The sequence below is a fragment of the Rhinopithecus roxellana genome, chromosome 14 (genome assembly GCF_007565055.1).
Source record: "Rhinopithecus roxellana isolate Shanxi Qingling chromosome 14, ASM756505v1, whole genome shotgun sequence".
Taxonomy (NCBI): Eukaryota; Metazoa; Chordata; class Mammalia; order Primates; family Cercopithecidae; genus Rhinopithecus; species Rhinopithecus roxellana.
Window position 1 is genome coordinate 134,389,885 of NC_044562.1, and position 12,871 is coordinate 134,402,755.

At 49.0% G+C, this 12,871-nt stretch overlaps 2 protein-coding genes across 6 annotated transcripts in view; one reads left to right on the forward strand and one right to left on the reverse strand.

Moving 5' to 3' along the window:
- The window catches only part of STEAP3 (STEAP3 metalloreductase), a 41,914-nt gene extending 31,605 nt beyond the window's left edge, over nt 1-10,309 (forward strand). Inside the window, exon 5 of the mRNA XM_010362154.2 lies at nt 7,688-10,309. Coding sequence (XP_010360456.2) covers nt 7,688-7,969 — 282 coding nt within the window. The 3' untranslated portion in view covers nt 7,970-10,309. The remainder of the gene's footprint in view (nt 1-7,687) is intronic.
- C14H2orf76 (chromosome 14 C2orf76 homolog) overlaps nt 7,807-12,871 on the reverse strand; it is a 96,070-nt gene continuing 91,005 nt past the window's right edge. The window contains exons 9-10 of one of the 5 annotated variants that reach the window (XR_004053138.1): nt 9,141-9,256; nt 8,043-8,062 (exon numbers count right to left, since the gene is read on the reverse strand). Coding sequence is in view for 1 of the 5 variants with exons in the window: in XM_030916239.1 (XP_030772099.1) it covers nt 9,211-9,256 (46 nt within the window). In the remaining 4 variants the exon portion in view is untranslated. The other 4 variants (XM_030916240.1, XM_030916241.1, XR_004053139.1 and 1 more) reach the window with 4 other exon arrangements.

Sequence of the window (12,871 nt, forward strand, 5' to 3'; positions counted from 1 at the left end):
CTGATAGGGGCTGCCCGCTACAAACTTAACCTGCCAATACATGAGGAAGCCAGACACAGGCATGTGAAAAAATTACATTCCAGGACACTGAGCCCTGGGTCCACTGTTCTCAGCTTCTAGAATTCTTGAGCTTTCCAAACAAAATTGAATGACATGAAGTCATTGGACATTTTGCTGGTCTAGGTAGGAGTCAGTGGGCTAGGGAGTGAGCGAGCCTGGTCCACCACCCTCCACCCCTCGTCTCAGCCTGGCTCTTAACCCCTTGATTCATGCAGCGTGGATGGGAGACAAGCATTAGGACCCCAGTTTATAGGGGATGCGGCACAGCTTTTTCCCAAGGATGCCATTCCTATGAAACAATCCGGAAAAAGGAGGTCTGTCATCAGATGAATTTGAGAAAAGATTTACTTCCCCCTAAGAGATCACAATGCACTTTGGCACATCAAAGATTCTAATAACATCTACAACAAACAAACCTTTGTCAACCAGACTTATTGGAGCATTAGCACCCTCCCCCTCCTTTTTTCCAAATAACAGCTATCAGCACTCCACAAGCTGGGCACTGTGGCATGTGGCTGGGATCCCAGCTACTAACAGAGGCTGAGGTGGGAAAATCACTTGAGCTTGAGCCATCCTTCCAGGAGTCAGAAGTTCAAGTGTCCAGTCTGGACATCATAGCAAGACCTCGTCTCTAAAACAAACAAACAAACAAACTCCACAGAACATACTCTGGGAAATGCTGCTAGTGGCAAGTTTCTTTCTGCATTTGTTCATTCAACAAACATTTATTGAGCACTTACTGCAGGCCAGGCATCCTGCTAGGCCTGTGATGCAATAGAGAACAAGACAGGCAGAGCCATCTTTCCATGATAAAGGAAACGGAGGCGGGGACATTGTTTACATTTCTCTGGCATCTCCCACTGTTCTCCACACAGAATCTGCGGTCAGTGTTGGCGGATTAACTCCTCCCCTCTCTTGGGTGGGAGCTGACTAATGCTGTATCCTGCCATTGTATCAGGGCAGAGAACAGCCATCCTATCCACCCCCACTATCAACAGAAATCTGTGCAGGGAGGACGTGGTACAGGACTCAGGGACAGTGACAGTGTAATGCTCTTATGTAATCCAAATTAATCGCTCCTGACCAGGGATGCTTCACATCCATTGGAACAACACAGAGTTGTAGCCATGTATTTTTTAAAGTATGTCTGCTTCTGAATCTCCCTGACTCTGCTCATCGCCGAAGGTCCCTGGAGGAGGGCTCAGGGCTGACACATGCTAGCATACGAGAAGGGGAAGAATTTTATTTATCTGCCACTAATCCCCATGTGTCTCACACCCAAATCTAGGATTTTCCTCTTCCCACCTGGAAGTATCTGGCGTGCATGGCTTATCCACAATTAAAACGGACTGCAGGCTGCTCCCCTCACCAGAAAGCTGCTCCCTTAAGCAGCCATAGATTACATGCCCTGGCTCTGGCTGCCAGAGAAAGCCGGTGGATTTGATTTTGTTAGCAAGAGCTGACTGAGACCCTAGCAGCTGCCTTCTACTTTACATAGTAAAGCGTTGAAATGCAAATAGGACAGTCCTTTTGCCACTGCAAGAGCGGGGTGGTGTTAGGTGGGTAGAAAGGCAGGATTTTACTTGTGGAAATCAATGCCTGCCTTCCATCCACAAAAACCAGATGTCAATATGGAGGAGGCACTGTCAGCGTCGCCTGGGAAGCCCGGGTTCCAGCTTTCCCTCCCCACAACCCTGCTCTGTAAGTGTGGGCAGAGCATGTCTGCTCCAAGAGCCTCCGTTTACACCCCTGAAAAATGGAGTTAATGCCCTACAGGGATTTTATGAGCCACAGTAAGAGACTATGTGTGAAAGAAAAATAAAAAGCATGTTGCTATTATTCTTAGGGTATCTGGCCACATTTCCATTATCCCTGACTAAGCTACCAGCCATCCGTTTCTGAGTTCAGTGGGAGACAGTGAGATAGAGGCCAGGGAACTCCAACGCTGGGCTTAGAAGTGGTCCAGGTCAGTGTTTGCAAACTCACTGACCTGGGGGACACTCACTAGTGGATCATGCAATTGATTCCGTGGATCACAAGCAGCATTTTAAAAATGAAATAAAATAGAATGACAAAGAAAACAGTGGAGTGTTTTGCATGTTGTCAGGATACTTTTTCAGTTATGTGGATTTGCTAGTTATATTTGCAAATGTAGCATACCTCATTGTCTACTGGGCAGTAGAGGAAAACATGATTCTCACTGCGAGTCCCTGTCAAATAGGTTGAAGCCAGAGCACTCTTGGAGAAATAGATAACCCAGGCCTGCCTCCCATCCATGGACTCAGATGCTGAGGGATGGCTCCGGCAGTCTATTTTTGCAGCTCCCTGAGTGACTGACAGGTGCGCATGCCACGGTGTGTGGCAACTTCCACTGCAGGGAACACGGACAGTGGAGCCAGGAGACCTGAATTTCAGTCCCAAGACCCCCACTTACCTGCCCTGCATCATCAGACAAGTTTCCTAGGCTCTCGGAGCTTCTGCTGCTCGCTTGTGCCTGTGTCCACCCCATATGGTCATTGAGAGGATTTGAGCTGGACACGTTAAATGTAGGATGGATACAGCCAACAGTGGCATGCTGGCTTTTAAGGTAAGCTGCAACCTTCTCCTTTAAAGTTAGCAAGGCCAATGAGAAGCCACCTGAGCCCCATCACCCTCCCTACACACATGTCCACAGCAGACACCACGCTACGGGGACAGCCGTGATTCTTGAGGAGCCGTGGCTGACCCCTAGATCTGTAATGCTTTTGTTACCGGAAAAGGGTCCCGATCCAGACCCCAAGAGAGGGTTCTTGGACCTCACGTGAGAAAGAATTCAGCGCCTGTCCATCGAGTCGAGTGAAAGCAAGTTTATTGAGAAAGGAAGGAATAAAAGCATGTCTACTCCATAGTCAGAGCAGCGGCGTGGCCGCCCAGCTGCTTACACTTATTGTTACTTCTTGATTAGATGCTGAATGAGGGGTGGATTATTCATGAGTTTTCCGGGAAAGGGATGGCAATTCCCAGAACTAAGGGTTCCTTACCTTTTTAGACCATATAGTGTAACTTCCTGACATTGCCGTGGCATTTGTAAACTGTCATGGCGCTAGCGGGAGTGTCTTTTAACATGCTAATGCATTATAACTAGTGCATAATGAGCCATGAGGATGACCAGAGGTCACTCTTGTTGCCACGTTGGTTTTGGTGCTTTTGGCTGGCTTCCTTACCCCAACCTGTTTTATCAGCAAGGTGTTTATGACCTGTATCTTGAGCCGACTTCCTATGTCATCCTGTGACTAGCAATGTTTAACCTCCTGGGACTGCAGCCCAGTAGGTCTCAGCCTCATTTTACCCAGCCCCCATTCAAGGTGAAGTCGCTCTGGTTTGAACATCTCAGACACTTTATTTAGCTAAAAACCATTGAAACAATGTTGATTCCACAAAGAGGTGACTTGCGCTGGCATTTATCCTTTTGTTCCCAAAGCTGTTTTCAAAGCTTTACATTTTATTTTGTGTTCCTTTGGGTAGTTTTTGTTATCGTGTTGGTTTGGTTTGGGTTGTGCTAACTGTTCCAATTCAGCCAGTTAAACATTATTAGATGTTAGACTGCAAAATACCCCAGTCAGAGCAGCTCAGCTCATCTGCACAGAAAAATGAGGGTTCAGCTTTCAGAACCTAAGTTCTCTCCCAGAGTTAGAGGAACTGCCTGTGACCTTGCCCACTCCAGGCACCTGCCTGAAATAATGACAAGACCAGCCTGACCCCAGCTTCGTAAGCGATTGTCCAAAGCCCCTTCACGCCATAGTAATTGAGCACCAGCAGGAGCTACAACGACCTGGCTGTTTCTTTTTTGCTAACAAGCTTACGTATAATAAAAATGGCCCTAGCTTAGGGATCTTATTAATTGCCTCATGACAATCCCTCCCCTTCTTTTGGGCTTCTTTGGGTTCTGGGATTTTTAAATTGTTCCCAAGGAGAGTTTTCAGGAAAGAAACTCTGGAATCCTGCAGGCTTCCCACTGGGACAGGAAAGTCAAAGGCCCTTTGTTATTGGCTGGCCTTTGGCTGTCGGCCTTTGCTATGAACCACTAGGCTGAGGCTGGAGCTTCCTGCTGTCTGCACCATGGGATTTTGGATAGCACAAGCATGAGGATATATGAACAGGAGCAGCTGACTCCTGGTGGGCCTCGGAGCAGTGTCTCCTCACTGTCCCTGTGCAGAGCCCAGAGTGTCCAGCAAAATTCATCACTCTCCAGATCAGGGGCTGGGGACAGTGGCCCACACAGACCAAACACTGGAGCTACAAGGGCAGAGCTACTGGAGCTACAGCTGCCCGAGGGAAATGCGAAGACCTCACTGGGGCCACTAAGGCTGGCTTTCCAGGCCTGGACGGGCTCCCATTGCTGCCCCTTCTAGAAAAGCGCCACGACACAGAGGTGGGCGCCAAAAGGCTTTCAGTGGGGCTTTGTCTAAGGAACAGATAGGTCCAGGTCCTCCCCAGTCAAGTGACCTGAGCAGAGGGGCCCGTGTGGACTTTTCACCCTGAAGCTAGAAGGGTGTGGTGACGACAGTCTCCTAAATGAGTGGTTTAGTCCTGGCTGCCGATCAGCCTCATCTGGCGAACCTTAAAAAACAACAGATGCCCATGTCCCACCCCAAACCAATTTAATCTGAATTTCTGGGAGTGGGGTTTAGGCACTAATATTTTACCCAAGCAAGCTCCCCAGGTGATTTTAATGTGTAGCAAGGTTTGAAAACCACAGTCTGATAGCCACAGACTGACAAACTCTTGGGGATAAAGGGCATCACCCAGCCATCTTAGCAACACCAGTAAGTCCACAATGAGGAGGGGTGGGAGGGCCCACAGTTAATTAGGGCTGGGAACCTGGCTAGGGAACATCAGGGTGATTGACTTCAAGACTTACTCTTTTTTTTGAGATGGAATATCACTCTTGTTGCCCAGGCTGGAGTGCAATGGCATGATTTTGGCTCACCACAACCTCTGCCTCCCAGGTTCAAGCAAGTAGCTGGGATTACAGGCATGTGCCACAACATCTGGCTAATTTTGTATTTTTAGTAGAGACGGGGTTTCTCCATGTTGGTCAGGCTGGTCTTGAACTCCCAGCCTCAGGTGATCCGCCCGCCTCGGCCTCCCAAAGTGTTGGGATTACAGGCGTGAGCCGCCACACCCAACCAAGACTTTTTCTTGATGGTCAGTGCTGGGGACCTTTTTAACCACAGTCTTCCACACCAAGAGATTAGAATTTAGAAAAGTTGGGGTGGCTGAGAAGTTGCAGGGGATTTGGAATTATTGATAAGACACTTCTGGAAGTGGCAAGGATTTGCTTACGTGTGCAACTGACAGTCAAGGAGGCTTCTCTTTGGGAGGTGACTACATTAAAATGATAGGAATTCACTGTGAGTGACAGCACAAAGCCCATGGTGGCTTCCTCACGCTTCGTGGTGAGCCAGAAGCTGTTAAAGACCGGGCCAAGAAGATTCTGGAAGTGGACACAAAGCCAAGAAGAACCAGAGAGGGTGAGGAAGGATAGAGAAGGTTTTATTTGGTTATTTTACTTGGGCCCAAGGATGTTGAACGTGAGAACCTGTCTGTGAAATTGTAGTGTGCAGCCATTGGAAAATGTTTATTATTATCTTTAGCAAAAGCATTACAAGCAATTCTCCCACACCACGTTCTTTCACTCACTGACGTTCACCATCCTGGTGTCTGTTCTGGAGCAGGCGCAAACGAAGGGACACACACGTACACACACACACACACATACCAGGGAGGAGCAAGAACGGGGCCCAGTGTGGAATCAGACCCTCTTAGAAACACGTCTGAGGGGAGTGCAAATGAGAAGCATCTGTCAGCCCAGGCTCTGGATTGATGCCGACAAGCCGGGCTAGAAGGGGATCCATAGAGACCACCCAGAGGTCTCGGTGTGCCGCCACATTTAAATGACACCCTCGCAATGTCTCCTTGGAGAAAATGCGTATGTGTTCATTGCTTGATGGGTCATTGCTATTTCCATCCCTGTGTAATAGACACGGTCTCTCCTGCCCCAAAGCTCTCAGTGGCTCCCCAGTGCTCGCAGAATTCAGTCAGAGCCCCCTGTGCCACTCTTCCCTCGCTCTCGCTGTCTAGGGGACTAGATGGAGGCGACTGCGCCTACCCAGCGCTTCCCCCTCTGACTTTAGCTTTGGAAATTACTTATCTCCCACTGAAGTTGATTAAGTGGACTGCCCAGGGTTCATATCAGTTGAACCAGCACCAACAGTAGAACCTGGATCTCTTCCTTCGTGGTCCATGAGAACTCGTACATGCCAAGAGGCTGAGTCACAGAGCAGCACTTCCCAGCCATTTGCACATTGCAGCTCCTACAGAAACATGCTTTGGGTGGTGGATCAGTCACTCTTGGCTGGAAGTGACCCACAAAAGCCCACACATGGTTCAAGGGGTGGGAAGCTCCATTGTAAAATGGCTGGGACTATTTCCATTTGGAGTTGAATAGTCTCTTCTCCCCATGGTCACTAATCTCCTCCAGAGGGAAGAGTAGGCCCAGCTGGGTTTCCACCCAGGGAAATATCCCATGCTGGGATATTTATAACCCAGCATGGGGCGGGAGGTGAAGGTCTGGCATGCACAGAGGGCGTCTGTGTGGTGTTCTGGGGCTTTCTATATGGTGCCAGGTCACCCAGACCACAGGCCCCATGAGTGGGCCTTCACTACTGGTGCCAAATCCGCATGCCATCTGTAAATTTTATTTACTCTGCATTTATCTTCAAGCTAATTTAAAATCAATCCACTTTTTATCTAATCTTAACTTAGGCCAAATGTTATCTGTGAAATTATGATTTTGGTATGCAGGCAGACACTTGTTACTCTAATATACATTAAAATACACATATAACTAGTAAAATTTGTATATACACACATACACACATATACATGTATATGTATATATATATTTAGAGACAGGGTCTTGCTCTGTCACCCAGGATGGAGTGCAGTAGTGCAGTAGTATAGTGGCACAATCTTGGCTCACTGCAGCCTTGACCTCTTGGGCTCAAGTGATTCTCCCATCTCAGCCTCCCAAGTAGCTGGGACAACAGGCACAGGCTGCCACAGCCGGGCTAATTTTTTTGTATTTTTTGAAGAAACAGGGTCTCACTATGTTGCCCAGGCTGGTCTCGAACCCCTAGGCTCAAGCAGTCCGCCCACCTAGGCCTCCCAAAGTGTTGGGATTACAGGCGAGAGCCACCGCAGCAGGCTTTAAATGTTTTTTAAACTTCTTTGAACTTAATTCCATCTGAAATCATCCAGCAGCCTCCAGAGATACAAATAACCAAGTGAAGGAAAAAGCATGGTTATATGGTTATTGTAAGGAATCCACATGAATTTGTCAGGCCTTAGACACCTTCAGCATAGAAGCATTCTTCCCATTTTCCTGTTGTGGAAGCTGAGGCACAGAGAGTTGGAGTTATCATAAAATCCCACTAAGAGTGATAGAACTCCGGTTCCAACCCAGAGCCACAAGTGCTAAGGCCACCCTCCTTCCCCTCCGCCAGGCCAACAGATGAGTCGTTGGCAGGATTGCTGGCATCTGTCATCCCCTTGCCCTCACTCTAGCCTTTTTTTTGCTCCACAGTCCTCGCTGGGCTTTGTGGCCCTGGTGCTGAGCACACTGCACACGCTCACCTATGGCTGGACCCGCGCCTTCGAGGAGAGCCGCTACAAGTTCTACCTGCCTCCCACCTTCACGCTCACGCTGCTGGTGCCGTGCGTCATCATCCTGGCCAAAGCCCTGTTTCTTCTGCCCTGCATCAGCCGCAGACTCACCAGGATCCGGAGGGGCTGGGAGAGGGATGGCGCCATCAAGTTCACACTGCCCACGGACCACGCCCTGGCCGAGAAGACGAGCCACGTATGAGGTGCCTGCCCTGGGCTCTGGACACCAGGCACACGAGGGACGGTGCCCTGGGCCTGTTAGGTTTTCTTTCCTTGGTGGTGCAGAGCGGTGTAACTGTGTGCAAATAGGAGGTTTGAGGTCCAAATTCCTGGGACTCAAATGTATGCAATACTATTCAGAATGATATACACACATATGTGTGATACGTATTTACATATATTCCACATATATAACAGGATTTGCAATTACACATAGCTAGCTAAAAAGTTGGGTCTCTGAGATTTCAACTTGTAGATTTAAAAGCAAGTGCCGTATGTTAAGAGAAGAGCAGATCATGCTATTGTGACATTTGCAGAGATATACACACTTTTTGTACAGAAGAGGCTTGTGCTGTGGTGGGTTCAATTTATCCCTGCCCATCCCACCCCTACAACTCCCCTTTTGCTACTCCCCCAAGGCTCTTGCAGAGCTGGAGCTCTGAGGAGGAGGGAAAGCAACAGCTCTGCCCAGGGTCACCCCCGATGCCTGTGAGGGTGCCTGTGAGCAGGGGCCGTTATCTCTTCCCTCCACCTGGGGCAGCAGCAGGAGGACTGGGGACGAGCAAAATCAGGCAGTCGGCCTGGAGCCTGTGCCTGGTCCTTTGTGGGGTGCTGGGAGGATGGGGGGATTGGGCTGAAGCTGCTGCACCTCATCCTTGCTGAGTGGGGGAGACATTTTCCCTAAAAGTCAGAAGTCACCGTGGAGCCTGCAAATGGATCCTCCTGTGAGAGTGAAGTCACCTCCTTGCCAGAGCCATTAGTGAACCTGGCTTGAGAACAAAGTGTAATTTCCTTCCTTCCTTTAAGCTGGTGATGAGCATCCTTTCAACCACTGTGCCTTCTCACCCTTTCCATCTGTAGTTTGAACATCTCCCAGGAAGGCCTAGAGTAGACCCTTTAGAAATCAGCCCAAGGGGGAGAGTGAGAGAACACACTAGGGAGTAAAGCTCCCCGGGCGCCAGAGTTGAGCCCTTTCAGGGACCCTGCATGGGCTGAAGGATTGTCTTCATTAAGTCGGTCCTGGGGAGACATACTGGGGACTCCAGATGTCCTCTGGCAGAGGACCCAGAAAACCACACTGGCTCCAACTTCCTCCTCATGGAGCATTACATTTCAAAACAGTGGGGAGCAACTTTTCCACCAAAGCTACAAACCTGAAATGCTGCTGCCCCAAAGCACAAGAGGAGAGAGCACCGCCGGGGCCACAGGACGTCTGTCGTCCAGTCACACGCCATCCTCGCTGCTTCCTCCTGACCCTAGCTTACTTCCCCTGTGGAGAAACAGGTGTTCTTGGCTGAGCCCCCAACCCCCTGCAGAACCAGGGTGATCTGCCACCAAAAAAAGCATCTTTGAAGACAAAGGGGGTGAGGTCTTGATGAGTCTCCTGGGCCCGCAGGCATCTTCTGATAGAAGGAAGCCAGCAGGGCCGGGGAAGGCTGCCCAGAGAGAGTGTCACAGATGAGGCTGCCCCTGCCCCCCAGGGAGGCTTCATGAGCTCATGTCTATGGAGCACATGAGGGTTCTTCAGTGAAAAGCAGGAGAAAAGCCCACCGCAAGGATAGCTCATTAGGCACTTGACCGATGCAGGGAAGGCCATGCCGGGCAAGCTCTTCCTGCTGGTGTTTTCCATCTGCCGTGCCAAGGCTGAGCGGCAGAAACTTGTCTCATAAACTGGCACTGATGGAGCATCAGCTGTGGCCCACAGAGAGCCTCGCTGAGAAGGGGGCAGGTAAAGCAGAGATTTTAGCATTGCCTTGGCATAATGAGGGCCCATCGACTCCCTGCTAATGAGAGGCAGAGAGAGCATGGGTAATGGAGACCCATAATGATCCCCAACCCTAGTGGGTACGGGCTGCCTGCCCTGGGCCAGGGAATGGCTCCTTATACCAAAGATGCTGGCACAGAGCAGAGCCCAGTGCATGTCCTCCCCTTCCCACCCACCTCTGGCTGAAGGTGCTCATCAAGAGGGAAGCGATTCTAAGGTGGGTGGCAGGAGGGAACAGGTGCCACCTGCTGGACAATCAGCACATGAAAGGCAGGCGGGCTGTGTACTGGGCCCTGACCGTGCGTCCACTGCTGTCCTCCCTACCTCACCAGGCTACTGGCAGCAGCAGCCCCTGAGAGCACATCACTCCCTAAAGCCTGGTAAATTCCATGTGCCTCTGGGTACAAAAGTGCCTCAACAACATGCTCTGGAAATCCCAAATGCCACAGTCTGAGGTTGATATCTAAAATCTATGCCTTCAAAAGAGTCTGTGTAATTTTTTTTTAACCTGGTAGACGGTCTAAAAAGCAGTGCAAATAAACACCTAACCTTCTGCAAGCTTCAGGCTTTTATTTCTGCCATGTAGATCACATATCCATTCATCCACTGACTCCAGAGGCCTTCAGCTTGGAGCCTGCTCTCAGGCAGGCAGTATGCAAGGACTTGGGACTGCCAAGGTGAACACAGTGATCTGTGCTAGAGCTGGCCAATGAGGAAGGGCAGATGCGCAGACCTAAGGAACTAAGGGACATGCCAGGGAGGAAATGGGCAAGATCCAGGTGACAGAGTGTCGGGTGGGGGCGTTGGGATGTGAAAGGAAGGCTTTCTGGAGTGGTCAGAAGTCTGAGGCCTTGAGTGCAGGTAAAAGCAGCAGAGCTTCTAGAATTATAATGTGCCTGGGAGTCACCTAGGAATGTGGTTCAAATGCAGGTTCTGATTCATGGTCTGGGGTGAGGTCTGAGACTGTGCATTTCTAATAAGCTCCTGGATGACCTGGATGGTAATGATCCTCGGACACTCCGAGCAACAAGGGCTTAGATGGCATTCTTTGCCTCTGCTGTGCTGTAGTCTATGGCACAGTAATCAGTGCACACACATCTCTGTCCCCTCAACCCTCCCCAGGAGCCTGCATTCCCCTGGCAGCCCTGGCAAGGTACACGTCTGCACACTGCTATGACCCCGTGTTCTTTTTTTTTTTTTTTTTTTTTTTTTTTTGAGACGGAGTCTCGCTGTGTCGCCCAGGCTGGAGTGCAGTGGCCGGATCTCTGCTCACTGCAAGCTCCGCCTCCCGGGTTCACACCATTCTCCTGCCTCAGCCTCCCGAGTAGCTGGGACTATAGGCGCCCGCCACGTCGCCCGGCTAGTTTTTTGTATTTTTTAGTAGAGACGGGGTTTCACCGTGTTAGCCAGGATGGTCTCGATCTCCTGACCTCGTGATCCGCCCGTCTCGGCCTCCCAAAGTGCTGGGATTACAGGCTTGAGCCACCGCGCCCGGCCTGACCCCGTGTTCTCTTAAAGGCAAAGGGAGAAACACTCCATCCAGGAGCCACAGCCTCGTACTTTGTGCTTCGCAGGGGCTGCGGCACATTGGCCCTGGGTCCATCGGGAAAACAAGAGGAGCTCTCTTCAGAGACCACCCGCCTATCATGCAGCCGAGCCTTCCTGCTGAAGCAACCAGACTGCCTTATGGTACAGGGTGAGGAGACAAGAAACCCAGTGCAGAAAGTGGTCTAGTGGCTAAAAACCGTTGATTGGGAACAATAACCAAAAGATGGCCCTGCCATTTTGAGTTCATGATAAGGATTTTCCAAAGAAAGAACCACGACCAGGAAATACATTCAGGACAAACAATTTTCAAGGTGAAAAGCATCTTGTGCTTGGAGGTTTACTTTTCTCCTCTGTGTCCTCCCATGCATAAAGCTGGGAGAGTTAACTTTACAAAGAAGTAATCAAATAGTTGAAAAATACCCACCACTAAGGTAGCCCATGTAAGAACTAAGGAACCACCAAAATCACTCATATCAGTTCAGGAGAGAAAGTTATCATTCAGCTGTTTGACACACTGAATCTTTCCCGAAAGCAATGAAGCTGGCTCTTGGAGTGCAGAAGCTTTCTTGTGCTGGGCCACTACCCTAGTCTCAACCAAGAGACAGTTGGCTCCACTAGAGCAGAAATTCTCAGTCCCATCAAAGATCACTGACTTCCTCTAAGAAATACTTTGAAAATCTCTTTACTAATTTCTGAAATTAAATTAGGAAATAATATAACCTACCTAGGCATATAATTTTTAAAATCAATGTAAGGTCTAAACTGAAACACAAAGTAGAAGTAATTTATACTAAAACATACATATGTAACAGTAATAATGAATAATTATTATATTACTAGTCTTACAATAAATAAATTGCTTTTTAAATGCAGTGATACTCAACTAAACATTATTGACTTTCTTGTAGCCGATATTTTAAGATAAAGACTAAAGGTGTGTGTGCGTGTGTTTGTGTGTGTGTGTATTGTGTCCACTGTGTTTGAAATTGTGTTGAATGCTACGAAGAAATCACATAGGGTGAAAACCAATAAATGTCAACTAGATTTGGAAACATGGAAACCTAATGGTGAGAATTTCAGTGGGACGTTGAGGGTAAAATCCCAATTGAGTATGAATAAGAAGGAAATGGAGACAGTAATTCTGGACAGCTCTTCTGAGATTTGGCTGTAAAGCAGGGGAAAGAGAAAGGACTGGTAACGGGAAGGGTATAGGGGTTGAAGGAGGACTGGTTATTGTTTTCCATGGTTCTGACCTGAACATGTTTTAAATGCTTCTGGGGAATAAACAAGGTGAAAAGGAATGATGGAAGATGAGGGAGAGAATGATAGAGAATCACAAAGTCCTGGAGGACACTGGGAAGAGATGGAGTGCAGAGTACAGGTGGCTCTGGAGGAGGAGGAGCTTGTCCTTTGCCACTAGGAGAAAAGGGGAAAAGAAGTGGCTGAGTATTAAGGGGAGGGGCTAGTTGTGATGACACAGCCTGTGACAGTTCCCTTCTGATGTTGTCTGTTCTTTTTAAAAAAACAGTCAGTCCCTTCTGCTGAGAACATCACGGGAGGAAGAAGGTTTAG